The sequence below is a fragment of the Ostrinia furnacalis genome, unplaced genomic scaffold (assembly GCF_004193835.3).
Source record: "Ostrinia furnacalis isolate ACB-3 unplaced genomic scaffold, ASM419383v2 OfSCF4245, whole genome shotgun sequence".
NCBI lineage: Eukaryota > Metazoa > Arthropoda > Insecta > Lepidoptera > Crambidae > Ostrinia > Ostrinia furnacalis.
The window spans coordinates 167,047-187,342 of NW_021134484.1; the positions used below are offsets into that span (position 1 = coordinate 167,047).

At 35.4% G+C, this 20,296-nt stretch overlaps 1 protein-coding gene across 4 annotated transcripts; it reads right to left on the reverse strand.

The window, feature by feature from the left end:
• Positions 1-1,777: 1,777 nt before the first annotated feature.
• LOC114359203 (NEDD4-binding protein 1) lies at positions 1,778-16,712 on the reverse strand. Of its 4 annotated transcripts, none has more exons than XM_028313494.1 (6): positions 16,428-16,712; positions 15,014-15,982; positions 14,647-14,819; positions 10,382-10,483; positions 5,041-5,160; positions 1,778-3,269 (listed from the first exon to the last, which is right to left on the reverse strand). In XM_028313494.1, exons 2-6 carry the CDS (start codon positions 15,959-15,961, stop codon positions 3,032-3,034), a joined length of 1,581 nt encoding a protein of 526 aa, XP_028169295.1. In that variant the 5' UTR covers positions 15,962-15,982; positions 16,428-16,712; the 3' UTR covers positions 1,778-3,031. The 4 variants fall into 4 exon arrangements, with proteins under 4 accessions (XP_028169295.1, XP_028169294.1, XP_028169293.1 ...); XM_028313493.1 differs by having other exon boundaries at positions 16,578-16,711; XM_028313492.1 differs by having other exon boundaries at positions 15,029-15,982; positions 16,500-16,587.
• Between the last annotated feature and the right edge of the window lie 3,584 nt (positions 16,713-20,296).

Consider the following 20,296-nt stretch of genomic DNA (forward strand, 5'->3'; position numbering starts at 1 on the left):
TAATGCTCTTTTGTAATGTAGTCCAATGTGTTAGCGACTATACATTGAGAAGTAAAAAAATGTAATGATTTTCAGAAATTCTAATTAAATATTTTGCCAAACTATATCTTACACTCTATTTTGTGTAACGGAATGCCTTGATAAATGAGTACGATTGTACGAAGTGGGTTGCGAAAAATATTTTTGGATTGCATATAAATTGGTTAGAAGATGTGTATTTTTGAAATTGGTCGGTAAATTGTTTTTCTCATAATAATAAGCTGTAGGCTACCTAAAACTAGTTTTAACCATAAAGTTAATATTCCTTCAAGGAATATTAACTTTATGGTTTTAACTTGCAGTTCCATTCTAAAAGCAATAGAACTAGATCCCAAAATGTATGCTATTTAGCAGTAGTGCCAAAACATAATCTTGTAATATTTAACCTGCTTATTATGTAATATTATCATACAGGACTATACCAAAATAGTTATTTAGCTAAACTACTTAGTACAGTAGCAATATGTAGCCCGGTTTTGAAAACTACAACGCAACAATACTTTCAAATAGCACCTGTACAAAATTCTAGAAGAATTAATCAAATACAATGTAACCTACAGTTTTGCATGCGATTTGAATATCTTCTATGGACATTACAGAGCATGCTGCATGTCTTTTTTTTCTAACTTCTTTTAGATGTTGCCTGTTTTTTTTTGTTTAATGGCAACCAAACCTCTGAGGTTATAAACTTATTTTTATTGGAAGAGTTCTGATTTTTTTATTTTGTCTATTTTGCTGGTCAACGCACAAATAGCTTAATCCAAGACTGTAGTGAAAGTAAGCAGAGCTTGGCGTAAGGAAAGTGAGATTATGATAAGGAGTTAATTGTTGTATTATATTATGTAAGCATTATTGTAATTTGCTACAGACATGCGACTTTTTGTAGTGCTCTCGTTTCCACTAATTTGTTTTCAAGTTGTGTCTTTGACTCATTCTGGGTTAAATACCAGCTAGGCGGGTAAACTAGGTCAGATAATTCTACGTTTAGCGAAACGTGGTCCCCTCTCGTTATGCATTTTTTGAAATGGTAGGTACTTTATTTGGCATGTTCGTTCAAGTATGTAACAAGAATCGCAAGTCTGTGGCGTATTGCATGAAATATCAAAGCAAATATATTTTACTCGCTTGTTAGTAAATACAATGAATGCCAATTGTTTTATTGTAAGTGCACTTTTAGTTGTAAGTGTAATGTAAGTAGGTAAGCTAAAATATTGAATGTGATTTTGTACTAAGACATTAATGTATACAATATCAACTATAATTCAATATTTTTAAATAATTTATGCTTTTGAATTATGATAAATTGTTTGTTATAATACTTTAAATGTTTTTGATTATTTTTGAATTTTAAATGTTACAAGTTTTGTTGCACAATATTTCAACACAACTTTTCAAGCGAAGTTACCTTTTTGATGCACAATTATCTAGGTATGTATGTATAATGTAAATCCCAAACTTTTGTTTTCTATGCATGATGTATTTGGATGGTTTGAACGAGCTGATGCAAAGTAAACCATTTTATTATAATAAACAGTCATTAATTATATCGTGTTTTTATTTTCTTCTGTATGGTTTAATGTGTGTATGTTGTGGAGTGTAGGTATGAAATGAAAGATAAAAACTTTCGTAAAATATTTTTATTTATAAAAATAAATATCTTTTAACAAATTGCGAGAGGTAAGTTTAAATTTTTAGAGAAAATAAAATCAGATCAAGTATTTTCTCTCAATTTTTAACCAAAATGACTATTTTTTGAACTAAAATTTCACCACACAAGTAGCTGTCTTGAAACTTAAATAAGCATTACATTATCATAATTTACAAAAAGTTTGTTTATTATTGTTACTCTAAAGAATGACATAATATTTTAAAAGAAACGGAGTAATTCAATGAAGTGTATTTTTTATCATAAAAAATACACACTCATCAACTACTTAGAGATATGTTTTCAATATCCATATTATGTATGTAGATTATTCATTGAACTGACAATATTATTAAAAATATCACAATTCAATGTGAAATTTAATCAAATACTTTTTAATTAAATACTTAAATTAATTCAAAATTTAAATATTCTAAGAAACAATGATTTGAAATATTATTACCAGTGAGAGTGACTGGGTAACTAACATAGCAAATGCAGTTTCTCTTATTTTCACAATTATAAAAAAAAACCCTAGCATTTTATAATAAGTCCCTTGCTTTGGAAATAAGTAACTAAAAACATAAAATATTTACATTTTCAAATCTTTGACTGTTTTTGAAATTGGTAACGAATTTAAACTGACCGTGAATTTCTTTCAATTAGTATTGACGCCAACTTGACTATGATTTTAGACCGTAAACTTCTACGTTCCATTACATTTAAAAGAGTCGGTCCAGTTACTTTCAAAAATAAAATTGCATCTTTTTACAAAAACATACTGTTTCTTCTCACTGGAGATGTGAAGGTACGCAGACAATTTAATTTTAAGGTACAAAATGCATTATAAAAATGGCAGTGTATTCCTGGAGAAGTGAGTCGACAGTAGAAGGAGACGCTATTGTCATATTTCATCGGGAAAGAAATCGTCATGGACATTTCCTTTCACAGTCATTGAGTCACAACTATTTATTGAACGCTGATTTATGCCATTATTTTGAAATGAAGCTCAAAGTATTTAGAATTAAGATTCATGTAATATTGTTTAATCAGTTGTACACTGAACTATGTATGAGCGACATTTCATAAGCCTTATTTATAAACATCACAAATGTACACACTACAATTTTTGGTTTACATACAATGTATTTTCAAATCTTCATTTCAGATATTTCAATTAAACGAAAATTCACTATACGGTTTAGTAGGTAACATAATAAAATTCTTTAACCCTTCATAGGTCAGTTAGACAATAAAATGACGGATTCCCAATCAATATAAAATAAAACAATTTGACCAATCAACTCTAAAACTTGTAACAATCCATATTGTCAGCATATTTGGGATTCACAGCACTATACTAGGAATAGTCTTAGCCACTGGGTGCCTTAAAAACTGTTCCAAAGTTGGTCCGTTCCTGCCTAAAGGGTCCCGTGGGAACATGATCATATCGTTGACCCACGTGAAGGGAAGCAACCGGTTCTCTATGACGAATCTCCAACGCGGGTTCTCTTGCAGTAGGTCGCGATAGTTGTCCCCTGTCACTATGACGCCGTCGAACTCTGCTGCGCATTGTACGATGTACCTGGAAGAATGATGGTGATTTTTTGTAAACATATCAAGCTAAAAATGGTATCTTATACAGGGTGTCCCAAAACATGCATGCTAGATAGATAGTGGATGTACGGTCAACAGCACGTCAACGTAAACACTGTGGTATCTTACGTAGTTGCGATACGGGCGACTTTTCAACGAAAATGTATAGCTTGAAGTGCTGTCGACTGTACAGTAGCTTGCTTTTCAGACACAACAATGTTTTCACTTTAGTAAGAATCTCAAAGTTAGGAGATTTTTATTTTTCGGTCTTTCTCAACTTTTGGTACCTTCTTGTAAAGTTGTTATGTATGCAATTGTGATAGATGTTACATATTTAAGATTTTACAGAGCACGACACAAAACTAAACATTAAGGCATCTTAATTTATTGCAACAAAAACGTATAGTCTAATGTGCTGTCATAAAATACAATATCCAATCCAGTACACAATCAAATGGTATCTCCATTACTAATAAAGTTACACACTTGTTGAAAACTGACGATGAAAGAATTTCCACTGTTCAACGATTGTGTAGTTTTTATTACTAAAGTGGTAATGCCCGTTTTCACCATTAATCCCTTACAAATTTTTAAGTGACTCCTTATGGTAATGTTACGGTCAAAGTGATAAATGTGAAAATTATGAATAATCGCCGGTTATTATGAATAATTACCGCATGATTTGGTAAATGTGATTAATATGAGGTCATTTATGTGTGTATAAAACTAAATAGGCGGCTTAGGGGTGGCCACCCCCGCCGCACCTTAACCTATTTTTCACTTTAAATCAAAACATTATGTTATGGGCATCATGGAAAAGTAATATTATGCAAGAAACATTCCAAACTCATTATGCCAAATTATATTAATATATGATATCAAAACGTTCAAAAGTTTGGTTGTACACGAGCACGTACACAAGATGTTGTTCTCTTTCATGAAATTTGTTTCCTACTAAGGTTGAATTATTAAATAATCACTGTTAAATGTGATTAATTTATCACTTTTACCGCGACTGTCGGTAATTATTCATAATAACCGGTTATTATTAATAATTTTCAATTTATCACATTAACCGTAACAGTAACACATAACAGGAATTTTGTTTTCATAGGGGTCACTTAAAAAGGCTTATTCCACTATTCCCCGTTAACGCCAATTGGAACTTATAATGGGGAATAATGAACTTTAAAAAGTTCATTAATCCCCATTACGTTCAAAATAACAACAAATATGACGTGTGGTCTGATATGCTGTTGACTGTATTTCATACCTACTTATTAATTGAAATAAACTAAGTTTATTAGCAAAAGATGTGTGTACCTGTTATTGGCATGCACACTAAACTTCTATAGGTATGTAAGATTTTCATGTATGTAATTACTTTGTATGTAATGTTGTTGGTATACGTCAATAAATAAAATAAAATCCTAATATAAAGGGGATTAATGAACTTTTTAGTTCATTATTCCCCATTTAAAAGCTCCAATTGGCGTTAACGTTAACAATAAGTGAGCGAAAAGTTCACTAATCCCCGTTGACGGGGATTGTCAACGGGGAATAGTGGAATAATGCCCGTTTTCACCATCAATCCCTATTTTTTAAGTGACCCCTATGAATACAAAATGCGTATCATATAGGGGTTACTTAAAAATTAGGGATTGATGGTGAAAACAGACATAACCCCTTAAAAATAAGGGATTGATGGTGAAATTCATCATCATCACAATGTTCCATTGAACAGAAGCGCCATATCTCACCTGTCATCGTAGGGGGTGATGAGCTTGCCCTGTATCTCGCGGCTGGGCGTATACACGACTAGACCTCGCCGCTCCAGCTCGTCCAGCAGCCGCGGCTCCGAGCTCTTGCCGAACTTACACCTGCGACGCGACACGACTTAGGCCCGGTTTTTTGATTCGTAGTTAAAATAACAATTGTTGAATTTTGCTACTAATGGTTTACAAAATGTAAACAAATAGTTAAAAAATGTACTAAAAGTCAAGCTAACCATTGTTCGAAAAACATTTTTTCCTGCCCCCCTAGACAAAACGCACTTTTTGATCGAATCGAAAAACGAATCCGTCAAAATTCCATACAAAAAGGGGCTTTTCGACCACTTTTCGACTGGTTTGCGATCATAATTGCACTTTGTCTAGACCCACTGATATTTAACCACGTCATTTGACATCTGTCAAAAAACTGGGCCTTAGGCCCAATTTTTTTCGAACAATGGTTAGCTCGACTTTTAGTACATTTTTTAACTATTAGTTAACATTTGGTTAATATTGAACCTTTAGTAGCAAAATTTAACAATTAGTTATAGACTAAGAGCTAGTGAACGCCAGACCTACGTTATTTTATAAAGGCTGAAAGTTGGTCAGCGCATGCTCCCAACATAGCTAAGAACCATGGCCAAACATGAAGTTTGGGTAATGGTGGCTTTGGCAGACAGACGGTACTAAAGGTGTGTAAAATACCAACTTAATTACGTCAAAGTATAAAGGCTGATTTTTTGATATTTCCTTCAAAATGTTATTAGAAATGACGTCATTCATTGACAGACACCTACCATGGTGGCAGCCCTTAGCCAGACACCTTAAAGTTCATGAAAATGTAGTCCTACTTACGTCATACTATAAAAGCTGATATTTACATAAAATATTTGAACTATCATTTGATGAAGTTTCCTCATCGGCCAGACACTTCTGATGGTTCCTTCGCCTTGCCAGACAGCTTTTAGGGTGGCTGAAAGTGCGAACGCGAGGCACTATAAATATTGTTTTTTGTACTTTTTCTTAAGTTACTCAAGTATTTTGAGTCTATAAAGCATCATCTCATGTTGATGAGCTGATGATGGAAGGTAAGTACAACTCCTTAAGGCTTAAGAGTTGGAGGACAATTCTTTAACCAGTATATAAAAGTGTGGTTTCTAAAGTTATTTGGGTGTTTGCATCAGCTAGTCGTCATCCCATGTTGATGGAGGTACAACTCCTTAACGCTTAGAAGTTGTAGGATAATTCACGTCATGCTCCCCGGCGGAACTACTTTTGATTTAACTAGTGTAAGTTTCTAAAATAAATCTATGAAATGTCTATAAAATTCTAGTCCTATTTAAAAAAAAAAACTATGTCTCAGGTTTCGCCGTATTTTGTTATTAAAAGTAACCACTTTTGCTTGTGCACTTGTGCTGCAGAGTATCCTTCCAGCGAAACCATCACGATATATCTATTACTATGCATAGTATAATCAAATTTATAGTATCAAATAATTCTATAACAATTCTATATTGAATTAGGACCCCCAAATCCTCACTAGAATTTATATACACGGAAAATATGGTGCCAAAATTTTTCTCTTCGAAATAGTTGCTAAACGCCTAGAGTAAAGTTCTTAGCAACATTAGCATTAACATAGGTAATGCTAATGTTGCTAAGAACTTTACTCTAGGCAACTTTCAGAGGTAATCACTTTAAAATTAGGGATTACCTACCTAAGCCTTAAGGAGTTGTACTTACCTCATCAACATAAATGATGATTTACAGACTCAAATACTTGAGTAACTTAAGAAAAAGTACAAAATACAATATTTATAGTGCCTCGCGTTCGCACTTTCAGCCACCCTAAAAGCTGTCTGGCAAGGCAAAGGAACCATCAGAAGTGTCTGGCTGATGAAGAAACTTCATCAAATGATGGTTCAAACATTTTATGCAAATTTCAGCTTTTATAGTATGACGTAAGTAGGACTGCATTTTCATGAACTTTAAGGTGTCTGGCTAAGGGCTTCCACCATGGTAGGTGTCTGTCAATGAATGATGTCATTTCTAATAACATTTTGAAGGAAATATCAAAAAATCAGCCTTTATACTTTGACGTAATTAAGTTGGTATTTTACACACCTTTAGTACACAATATTTATAGTGCCTCGCGTTCGCACTTTCAGCCACCCTAAAAGCTGTCTGGCAAGGCAAAGGAACCATCAGAAGTGTCTGGCTGATGAAGAAACTTCATCAAATGATGGTTCAAACATTTTATGCAAATTTCAGCTTTTATAGTATGACGTAAGTAGGACTGCATTTTCATGAACTTTAAGGTGTCTGGCTAAGGGCTTCCACCATGGTAGGTGTCTGTCAATGAATGATGTCATTTCTAATAACATTTTGAAGGAAATATCAAAAAATCAGCCTTTATACTTTGACGTAATTAAGTTGGTATTTTACACACCTTTAGTACCGTCTGTCTGCCAAAGCCACCATGACCCAAACTTCATGTTTGGCCATGGTTCTTAGCTATGTTGGGAGCATGCGCTGACAAACTTTCAGCCTTTATAAAATAACGTAGGTCTGGCGTTCACTAGCTCTTAGTCTATTATTTTAACTATGAATCAAAAAACTGGGCCTTAGGCTGGGTTGCACCATCTTACTTTAACTTTGACAAACGTCAAAAATATCTCAAACTCCATACAAAAACACCGGTTATCGCTATAGTTACGGTCAAAAGGTGGTGCAACTCAGCCTTAGCATTGGGTACTTGCCAGTAATATGCTAGTGAACAAAATTTCTATAATTTGTCCGTCGGACAGACAATAAAAAAATATTGGATACCTATTTTTTCTTTTCTTTCATTATTAAATAATAACAGCGCTACATCGAGTTAAAATGGCCGTGACGTCACGCCTAGGTAGATTTTTACTTAGAAGTGACGTCATGCGACTTTTCAACTCAATATAATACTGTAATTGTTCGATTATGAAAAAAAATAAAAAATACGTGTCCAATATAATTTTATTATCTGTCTGATGGACTAAACACAATTTGGATTTCAGTACCCAGTGTGGACTGGGTACTGAAATCGAAATCCCTATTAATTTATTATTTTAAAAGGTATACAAAACAGGACAATGTTGGAACAAGCGGTACAATAAAACTTCCAAGAATAATACAAAAAAAAAAATACTTCTATCTAAAGTCCGACGCCGAGCACATAGAATTTCGTCCAATGACCCCAAGCTCAGATCATAGAAGGGAATAGATGTGAAACGGGGGCGAGGCGCGTGTCTCCGCGATATGCCCAGAAACGAACATCGCCCGCGACGCCAGGTTAGTCGCGATTCAGTCGTACTGAGGAAATGTTCTCCGATATTGTTGGATAATGCGTCGTAACGTGCAATAACATAAGTGAAACGAAGAACTACAGGAACAATGAAGTCATTTACCACATGTAAGTATTGCAAATCCATTGGTATTTTGCTTATAAATAAAAAAAACTAAACATTTTTACGAACGTATTCAGTGCCGTGACATTTACTGCGATATCGAAATTAGTGGTGATAAAAATTCAAACACGTTGTACATTGACGATTTAGTTAGCAACCACTTTATGTCATGCGTAACTACTGCGCAATGTATTTTATTTCTTCCGATATCCACTGACGCGTGAAAATACACAGTACGGCCGCATGTGCCGGTCGTAACATAGTGCAGGGCTCGTGTTCTAATACGGTTTCCTATTATCGATAAATAGAAGTAAATTATTATTTTCTATTTTCTAATTTTGAATGAAAAAATCATGAGTTGCTTGCGATTTTTAAGTTTTTACAAAAACAATAACAATAGTAGAAGGGATTAGTAACTGTCAACTATGTAATTACTATAAGAGCTAGTTGAAAGCCTAATATAGGCATTATTTTTGATAAACATAGGCGGTACGAATTTCGCCATAATTAAAAAGTTAATGCGCGATAGTAGTTAATAATAATTACAGTGATCCTGTTATTATTATTAAAGTAAATAATAATATATTACCAATATTGTAAATACTGGTAAAAATCGCAAGTACCTACTTAACCCATGACTTTTCATACAAACTTTGTCAGTCTATAACTTCTATACTCCATCGATAACGACATTGAGCTTTGGTTGGGGTAAATTAATATAAGGTAACTTCATTTAGTCCCAATAATTGATTCTGAGTTTTTCGTCCATACAAAATGGAACTGACTCCTTTATGCAAAAATCGTTAAAGAACATAATAATAACGTATAATAATAAAAAGGTTTTCATACAAGCATTTTTTAAACCAATTTCGAGCCTTGCCCCCAGGATTTAAAGTATCGATATCTTATCGACTCCATTTTATCTTTCTTCTCTCTAATTGCTTTTTTCAAAGTGTGCGTCACGTCACGCGGCCATTGATTGGCCATAAGGCACGCCTTCTGGCCAATCACAGCACTTTTAAGCCGGTTGCACATGTTGTCGTAGACTCTCAGTCGCTTTGTTTTTACACAGTTGAATGTGTGTGTGGGAGCTGTGGTGGGGGAAATGTGGGGACACTGGTTCTCGTTGTAGTTACGCGCGACTTCATATCTATTCTCTTTCTATGATCTGAGACCCCAAGCTACCCATCCTTATCGCTCGCGCGTAATTATAATGCTCTCGCGACTTTGCAACGGGCGGCCGCAGTGAGTGTGCGAGCGCGACAGGGGTCATTGGACGAAATTCTACGTGCTCGATGACCGGATTTTAGCCTAAAAACCAATTGGATGTGCAACAGAAAATAGTCTATGATAGAACAGAAAAGTTGGTGACAGTGCGTTATCAGTAGCCAATTTATAAAATGAGTCATCTAATGTAAGGAACAGGAACGAATTTTGAATTATACACTTACCATAGAACTGCAAGGTTTTGAAAATAAAACCATGACATGATTCGTTAGTAGCGGCATTTACTTATAAGATCAAATCCTAAGTAGTAACTTACTTAGAGCAAAGCAAACTAAAGAAAGGTTTAGAAAGGCTTAAGAGTTAAGAAAGGTATACAACAAACTGTGTTAATTGTATGCATTTAGAATTTGATTGACATATTGTTACAGTGGGTTAGCTAAACTTTTCTATAGACTTACAATATGAGTAACATACCTGTTAATATGTATTTTTACTTATTTATTCTTCATTTCATATTTTAAAATACCTAGTAACAAGTTTCTGCGATTACGCTACAAAATTCAAACTTCAACTCCATATACAACTCCACTGCTGTACTGACCAGTTGACAAAAAATTTAAAAAGTATTACCTGCTGTAAAATATTTGGAGTTTTCCATTTACCTGAAGCGTGGAACAAACGCCTTCACCGCGTGTCCCCTTTTCAGGAAGTAATCTATGCAAATTTTGAGGCCCTTGACGGAAAAACACCTGCCCCGACCGTGTCTGGAAGATTCAAGGAGTTAATAATAAGGCTGGTTTTAGTGTCACGCGGACTGTCAGTGCGGATCGCTCCGCACAGCCGATCTGTATGAACTGCTAGGATGCGAGCGGTTCCTCCAGACCGTATTACTCTAAAACGCTCCCTAGAAGTTCATACAGATTGGTCGTGCAAAGCGGGTCCACACCGGACGGTCCGCGTGACACTAAAACCAGCCTAAAAGTTTCGTTTTCTCATCCCAATAGTGGGACGGAGAAAGTACGCCCGTATCCACAAAAAATACTATGAGGTCTCACACAGTGTCTGAACAAACCTCAATAGGATTAAAAAATATATACAGTCGTGGTCAACTAATTAGGGACGTTATATGACTAAAACACAAGACCGTCTCTCCAGTCCCAAAAAAAAATCTTCACGAGGCTTTGTAGCTTGTGCCTATTAATAACAAGTAATTTGGCTAGTATTCTAAATATTTAAAGGCCAGAAAAGAAACTAGCTAGTTGCGATCAATATTTTTAAAATAAATAAATCATTGCCACCTACACATTTATTGACCTAGGGATGGACAACTAATTAGGGACACGTAACACTTTCACTGTAAATGTAAATAAATTGGAAATTATTTAAGTGTTTATTACATAAAAAGTTTTCATTAATAAATATAGAATACAAAACAAAATCATCAAACGTATTTTTATAACCAATATGGTTGGTTTTGTTGGTTATAACCATTTGACATCGGCGCGGCATGGATGCAATCAAATCATTACAGGTTTCTAAAGAAATATTATTCCAAATACCATTAAATGCCACGAAATGCTGATTTTTAGTGCCAGTACGTTGAGCTGCAACTTTTTCCTTCGTTTCATACCATAAGCTCTATAGGGCTTAAGTCTGAGTTGTTTTCGGGCCAATCTAGTACCGTCACTGACTGTTGCGCTAGGAATTATTAAACAGAGTACGCGGTATGTTTTGGGTCGTTATCGTGTTGAAATGTTCATGAGACTGGTAAGACTTCTTCAGCATACGATAGCATCGTTTTCTCCAATATTTATTTGTATTGGAATTGCTCAAGTTTAACTTCAGTTCTTTTTATAGGTTACACTCTATGTCCAGAAAAACAGTCCCAGATTTTTATTTTGCCGCCTGTATGTTTCACCTGCTTCTTCGTTTACTTTGGTATCATTTCGGACTTTACAGGTCGTCGCACGTATTGTCTGTCATCGGATGAAATAAGATTTATCTTGATTTCATCAGAAAACAGCACATTTATCCATTGAGCAAAAGCCTAATGTCCATACTTTCTTGCAAACGCCAATCTTGCTTCTTTGTGTTCCATCTTCAGTAGTGGAACTTTTCGAGGAACTCTTCCTACAAGCTTTGCCTCCACCAGTCGCCTTCCGACGGTCCTCGCAGATACTCCAGCAGTCGGTTCTGGTCCAAAAATCTCGCTCTTGATCAGAACGAAACCCTTAAAGGGGTCTCTCTTTGCGAGAGTGACCATTCTGCGATCCATCTTGTGGGGTTGTTTTTATTGGCTACTTCCTTCTAGGCATACTTTCTGTGGTTTCATGATTTTGAAATAAGCCACTACATCGTAGATTCATGTTTATGGAACATTTCAGATGATCTGCAATTTACCGGTATGGCCATCCACACTGATAAAGATTGATTATAACTTAGCGCATTGTTGCTTTTTTTTCAGCCCAACCTTTAATAATTTGATGAGTTTTTAACTCGCAGGATAAGAATATCGCTTTTCAAATTGACGCCGAAATTACAAATGAACAGAATAAAAGTTATTACTTTTTATTTTTTTAATTTAGAAGGAAAAACTTAACCGTCCCTAATTAGGTGGCCAGACCGTCCGTACCATAATTACCGATTCATGTGATTTGATTAAGATTTTTTATTAAGTTAGTAAGTTTTTTTGTTGTTATTGTATTCTGTTAAATAGAGTACTTGATAGTCAATATGTTTACAAAGTAACAGCCAGTAATATTGAATGAAGCTCACAATAATAGGATATGAACACTTAGTATTGCTTAGTATTCTATCTGTCCCTAATTAGTTGACCACGACTGTATATTAAAAGAATAATTGGTAATTTGTGCAATACAAATTACTAATTATTCTCCTATTTTTTCCGTTAGCCCTAAGCTAAATATGCTTACGTGTCACCAGTGGGCTCACCACATTAGTCGAGCGGTGATCATTGATTCATGATCATCATCATTTCAGTCACAGGACGTCCACTGCTGAACATAGGCCTCCCCCAATGATTTCCACATTGTCACATTTCGTTTGTCCACTGCTGGACAAAGGCCTCCTCCACAGGTTTTCACAACGACCGTTCATGTGCTGTCGCATCCAGGTGTTTCTCAAATCCTTTACTAGACGGTTCAGATTTGGAAGCCAGCCATGAAAATCAACGTAATTAATTTTATAAATAAAATAATAAAAAATGCCCGTTTTCACCATCAATCCCTAATTTTTAAGTGACCCCTCATCATCATCATTATTTCAGCCACAGGACATCCACTGCTGAACATAGGCCTCCCCCAATGATTTTCACATTCGCTGGTTGGTAGCGGCCTGCATCCAACGCCTTCCCGCTACCTTTATGAGGTCATAGGTCCACTTCGCGGGTAGACCATATGGGTCCTTAAAAATTAGGGATTGTTGGTGAAAACGGGCATACGGGATTTAACTAAATAATGTCCTAACAACACTAGGATCACTACATAATGGGATTGTCTGGGAATCGAACCCAGAACTTCTGAATCAAGTCTGCATACACTAGCTATACCATAGATAGATAAACTAATTCATTAAACAACACTGTCTTTTTCAACAATCTGTTTCATATTTACTCCTAAAATTGGGACACACCACCATGTGCATTGCTTGGGAATCGAACCCAGGACCCTTAGGGCGAGAGAATCGAACTCTCAAACCACTAGAACCATGATGATTCAGTAAATAGAGACTAGGGGAGTTATCCTACAAAAGTTATGATTTTTTGCATGTTTACACATGGATACGCTGGTTAAGGCGACCCTTTACAAGGCTTGGGAGCCTACGGGTGACGAGCTATTGGACGTGGAGAGGGTCATTAATTATACACATATTTTCTACTTTGCCGAACATTTGCACGAGAATGGTTTGTCCAAAACATATGAATTTGGTCTTATTTAATGCAAGATTAAATGCCCTTCAACCGTCAGGAAGACCACTTTTAGATAGGGTAAGTCCTTTACGCGATATAATCGGAAAACCGAAAAAGCGCCCCTTTCGGGGGCCCCCACCACTTAAGCACAACTCCGTCGAAGTCGAAAACCTAGGAGAGTCTTAATGGGCAACCAATGAAGCCATTAAAGCAATAAAATCTTTTGTAGGAATTATTTCCGATTTAAAATCTAATTCTACTGGACTATCAGTTCAAGATGAGATTGTTATCAGGTACCAAACTTGAGGGTACTTTTAGGAAAACCAGTCTGGTTGGTTAGGTGAGTTTGCACGCGTTGCCTTCTTAAATTCTCGATTACCCAACTATACAGTGTATAGAACAAAATTTTAAAGAATTGTGTGAAAAATTACAAAGATAGTGGAAAAGTTCAGTGTGTTTGATGACCACCTGACTTTTGGGAGCTTTGGATCATTGCTGTCAGAAGTAAAGGTAAGGATTTCGTCCTCCTAACAAATAGGTTTCATTCGAGATATTATTATGTGCCACTGATTTCATTGTGGCACTTTGGCTGCATAAAAAAAACTTATGATTTTTCATTACTAAAACCATTATTTAGCCTACAACATATAAAAAAATCAGGGACTCTTGCAGGGTAAGTCTCAATTCATTAAATCATCAACCATTCAATAATACAAAAGTAAGTAGGTAATTTTATCACCAAATCATAGGTAGATAGTATGACATAGACTTCTGTGCATCACAAACTAACATTCACCATTTAGCCATGATCTATAACACAATGTGACAGACCACTTAGTTTTTTCATCTTTAAATCAGATGATTATTATCCTAAATTAACTATGTAGTGATTGTGTGTAACATCTAATGAGTAGCCCTCCAATTGTCATTGGTAACTTACTCAACAGTATCCAACGTCTTTGAAGACGATGTACAACGAACTAAAGCCCACATACTCACTCCATAGCGACATTGCTACCGTCTATTACAACCATCCGGAGACCGGTCTTGTTCCGATCGTCCTTCTCTGGATTGTAAATGTTGCTGCCGATGCTGTTCCTTGACTTTTTCTGGCCCAGGATCACTTCTTTGATGTATGTGTTTTCGGCAGTCTCTGTTTCTTGGTTTACAGTCTGAAAATCGATTTTAGTAAATAAGATACAGTTCAAATCTACTAATTTTTTCCAATTAGTCCCAAACATAGCAAACTTTGGATACTTTTATGGATTAAAAAACAATTAAACCACTGCAACAACTGATTTTATTTCAACATGCAGAAGTACACATCAATCTAAAAATTAATAAAAATAAAAATTATGTAACCTACCACTGGACTAGCTACATTTTGCCTATTCATCCTCATAGGTTCTTTGCACCCATTAAAAATATTCTGAGTGATTAACTCCAAAAGCTTCCCTTTCTCAGACGCATCTAGCTTTGCAATTCCACTGACAAACTTTTTCATCCTTTTGCTTGAATTGTTTTTATGTAAGACCGTAACCTGAGAATCTCCACTCATAGAACTTGCGTTACTAATCGATACTAAAGTACAGTCCTGGGAATCTTGAGTATTATCGAGATCTATAACAGTATTGCATTGTAATCTGCTCAAATCGGAGTCTGCGGTTAAATCTATTGTTAAAAACGAATCTCTATTTATCACTTTGGTTACGTTGTTATTTAAATTTTGAGTGCTATCAGCGTTGTTATTTATAAGACTAGTGTTTGATTTGGAAATTGGTGTGGAACAGTTCATGGGTGGGGCAAAGCCTTTTTTCTTGGGAGTTTTTGAGCTGGATGGTTCTGGGTTGTCATGTAACACTTCATTATCTGTAATTACTATAGGATTTGTATCAGTTGCTTCAATTTTCTTCTTTTTACTTTGGTAACTCACAGAATTCATATTTGGTACATCATTGTCTGTAATAATAACGGAGTCAATCGCAGTTTCTACAGATTTTGGCTCGATGTTATTTTTCTCAACAGAATTACATGGTTCAGTATTTGTTTGCAGACCTTTCACGTCTGTGATTATTACGGAACTTTCTGATAGTTTACGCTTTCTGGGACTTTCTTTGATGGTGTCATCGAGGACGATGACAGTGTTGTTTGTAGAGTTCCATACTTCAGAAAGATCTTCTATTGGGTCTGAAGAAATATTATTTTGTTTCTGTAGCATCTGAAAAAGTTTGTTAATTTGTGCCCTGGATTTTCTGACCCTTTTCCGGGCACCGCGTTTTCTTTTCAATGCATTCAATGGATTGTCCTTAGCCATTGATTCTTCTGATTTGGTTTTCTGGAATAGTAGGGACATCATGTGATGTATGTGTAAAATAGATGCCTATCCAGATTATTGATACAAAATCTATCTACACTAATTGCTAAATACAATCATGCTTGTGGGTAGTACACAATAAAATCGGCTAAAATATTAGTCATAATTACAAATAGATTGTTGTTTCAGTTATGTCATGAGTTTACTCTCATTTACAACTAAACCAAAAGAATAGTGAAAACAGACAAATTCCCAATAATGTTAAGTTTTAGGGAAGCCTTGACATACATAATTATAAGAAATTCAAACAGTAAGGGTAGGTCGTTCTATTCTAAAAATAGTTTTTGTTTTACCATGTGGAGTGTTTACATTTTGTAAATGAACAATCACAACGCTACTGTTGAAAGCCATGCAAATCAGTTTAATTACGCCGTAAACACTATTATTTATACTTAGGATTGTTTACCTGCTTCTCTACAATAACTACGTAACTAAAAAGTACAAACAAATCCTACAAATTATGGTTTATTAAACTAACAAGACGAGAAGTCGAAGGCTTGCCCATGGTTCATTTCAGGATTCAGCTTGGGACGTAAACAAACACAATTTAACTTACTTTTCAAAAGCCAAACCAAAACTCTTGTAAATTAACTTTAACCCACAAGAAGAAGGATCAAAGAAAGAAAAGAAACGTAAATATTTTTTTTCAATGATTTTAGTTGTCAAAACTGACATGGCGGGTGGGTGAGCTTCCGGTTTGAGACCATAGACTAGACACTTGTGTTCGGATACGTATGTATCATAGTCATAAATTAACTAAAAAGTTGACAATAACCGATGCAATGACCACACTTCAATGGAAAAAATATTTATTTATTTAAATATTAAATAACTTCTAAAACTGCGTATAATACAGTGTGAGTCACGTTAAAGTGTACATATGAAAATAGATTAAACTAGACCTATTTTTATCGACAAAAAAGAGGTCAGAAATTTTTTGAGATTTTTTTTTAATTTTTTATAGATTTTTTTTTCTTCCAATTACTTATTGTAAAGAAAACGTAATAACTTTTAAAGTAAGCGGTATATCCTGATAAAATAAAAACAGTAATAATGCTAAATAATAGGTGATACTAAAAAAATACATAAAATACACAAAAAAGGCCAACAAATAATAAAAAATGAAACTTTTTGAAAAAAATCTGCTTCTAAATTCGTGTTTTTTTGGTTATTTGATAAATTTCTCCAAAAAATGCCCCTATAACCGGTGGTTTTTATGACTTTGTATTATTCTCTATCGTATTACCTTCGTAAAACCAAAAATCGCATGTCTCTATCCCTATCACAACATTTGCAATGATCGTTTGAACTAAGCCTCTCCGGGCGCGCTATTCAACGCTTCGTTAACAACGAAACTGAAAATGGCTCTAGATTTGTAATTTAGATAAAGACAAGTTAAATTTCAAATAAAAACAAAAGATTTCGAAGTAAAATAAGCATTTTAGTTAAAATTAAAATTTTCTCTACCTGCAGCGGAGAATAATGTTGTGGCAGGCCTTTGTTCAAACGATCATAGCAAATGTTGTGATAGGGATAGAGACATGCGATTTTTGGTTTTACAAAGATAATACGATAGACTGACCAGGAACATAAAAACCCTCGCCATGTTGCGGAAATCTAATGGTACTAATTTCTTTTAATGGCAACAATAACTAAAAACTTCATTGACATGTCACCTTGCATGTCAGTCTATTGCTGTCAAAGTGTAAACAAACTTTATTTTAAATGTGCGCAATTGATTTTGTGAATGAAATTGCTAAAATCTTTTTATAGTCGTGAAAGAAAAGTGGTTCACAATGTGTTAAAGTATTTGTCGAAGAGAAATACCAAGGGTTCGGACAATATTTTCATTGAATAATGTTTCCAACAAAGGTTGTCAAATTGACTGACATGTTTATCGTTTAGTACAGTCCACTATGAAAATTTGCTGTGGTTTGTTTCAACTACCTATTTTAAAGTTTTTTGTCACTTTCTAAGTGTTGAATTTTATGGAATTGGGAAAGAAGTACGCTACAAACTCGAAGCGTTCATGAGCAGACATTGCAGTTGAATATTCAAGTTCTGAATTTGATTATTGATGAATAATAAAATAAATCCTACTAGCTCGATTGATGGTTTCATTTAATTTATTTAAACCAGGTTACCTATAATAATATGTTTTCGTTGATTTATGAAAATATTAAATTAGCCCGTAATCCTGAATCCTGATACATAAAGTTAGCCTATTAATTTAACACAGGTACGACTGTACTCAGTGTTGCACTATCAAATGCAATTGATGCGCCTCTATGCCAGGGTTTTTATGTTCCTGGTCAGGCTATATATACTTACTTGTAATTTTAAATTTTATTTCGGTCATCAGATTGGCAAATAATAAAACGCACATTCATTATTTAAACCCTTTATTTGGCATTGTTTTATATCAAACAGTTGTAGTTTACTGGTTAAAAATAGATTTTAACGAGTTTTCTTTTCATTTTGTCGAATAAAAATGATTATTAGGTAGAACGTCTCAGTATTTTAACGATTTGTAAAAAATAAGTGCAAAACCCAGTGTCGCATTTTGAGTGTTAAAGCCGGGTCTCGCGAGCGCATGTTTTGCCCTACACCATCAACAAAAACATGTCAACATTCAACTTTTTTTTTATTAGCAATTTTCTTATTATAGATGACCCACGCTGAACTGTCCCGCCAAACTCAATGACAGGGGGGCGCTACCATCGTTCAATTTTATGGTTTCCAACATGGCAAAAATCGGAACCAGCGATTCGGTATTGACGGTGGCGCCCCACTGTCAATGTCATCGATAGGACAGTTCAGTATTTTGGAACTATACCAGGTTTCGTGGCAATTTTGATCGACGTTTTTTGTAGGCAACTTTGTTGAATGTTGACATGTTTAGTTGATTGTGTAGGGCAAAACAAACGCTGGAGACCCAGCTTAAGACGTTAATAAATTATCGGATCCTTTTAGTGCTAATGCTTAATTTTAAAACAATACCATAATTATAGTTTATTTGCTACATTAATGTAAGGTTAGTTTAAAAGCCTCTTTTATAATAAAATGTAGGTAGATGAGTAAGTAGGGTTTCATCCGGAAAAAAATGGAAATTTAAATTCTTTTTTTTTTTTGTAAGCAGGTTTAAAAAAGTTTCTTTTTTAATTGTCCCAATCGGGAATTCCAGGAATTAATCTGAGTCAACTACTAAAGTCAATTTTATTATTCAAATAAAGAACATTTAAATAAAATTACCTTTTTAAAGCGATAAATCTATTAAGGTGATTAAATTGAGTATTTTATAAAAGCTTATAGCTATGTTTCTACCTTAATAATTAACCTTATTAAATGAGCACATTCAGAAAAATACATCTCTTAATTTATATTATTTTCATAGTATAACAACTAAATACACAATAATTTGGCAAGAACTCCATTAAGCATCTATTGCATTATCATATTATGTGTTCCGTTTGACGTCCGAAGTCCATTATGTGAGAGAGTACATCGTATTTCCTTGCGTTGTCGCTAGATGTCGCTACTTTACCGTCACGTGACCACGCCGCTAGCGCCCCCAATAGCCAAATCTGGAACTAACTCAGAAACCAGAGAGCGAGCCACCAGTTTGTGTCATTGTTGCGTCGTTTTTCGAACCGAACGGTTGTCGTTAGATTTTTCAATCATAACGTTCATTTCTACCTACAAAATTTTTTTATTTTCATAATTTTTCTAACTTTCGAGATAAAAGTAGAAAGTTTAATATTTTTTTTGCAAAATACCGTTGCGTGAAGTGAAATGAGTGAAAATCATTCGACCATGCCTACGACGGACACTTTCGGCGGACGGGAACATTTGCGGTCGGCGGACGGCGACGGCGACTCGAGTGCGGGCCGGCGCCCGCCCCGCTCCGGCGCGCCCAGCTCCAGCTCCTCGGCCGACTCCAGCTCCGAGGACGACGAGCCGCGCCCCAAGCGGCGCCGGCGCCGCGCCAGCAGCAGCTCGCGCGACTCCACGCGGGACTTGGACCGGAGGTTTGAGATACTGTCCCAGCAGCTGGTGAGTCATGTTAACAATATATTTTACGCGAATCAGGCTGCCATGCATCCCGGTGTTTCGGCCTCTGTGACGTCGACTGTGCCGCGAACGGAATCACGCGATGTGCTCGAGGCCCCCTTTTTGTGTACCCCCGCTCCGGTGGGCGACATCGCGGAGCTTGACGTTTCCGTTAAAGAGCCCTCGATTCCTAAAGCTGATCCCGATCGAGTTTCTAAGCTTGTT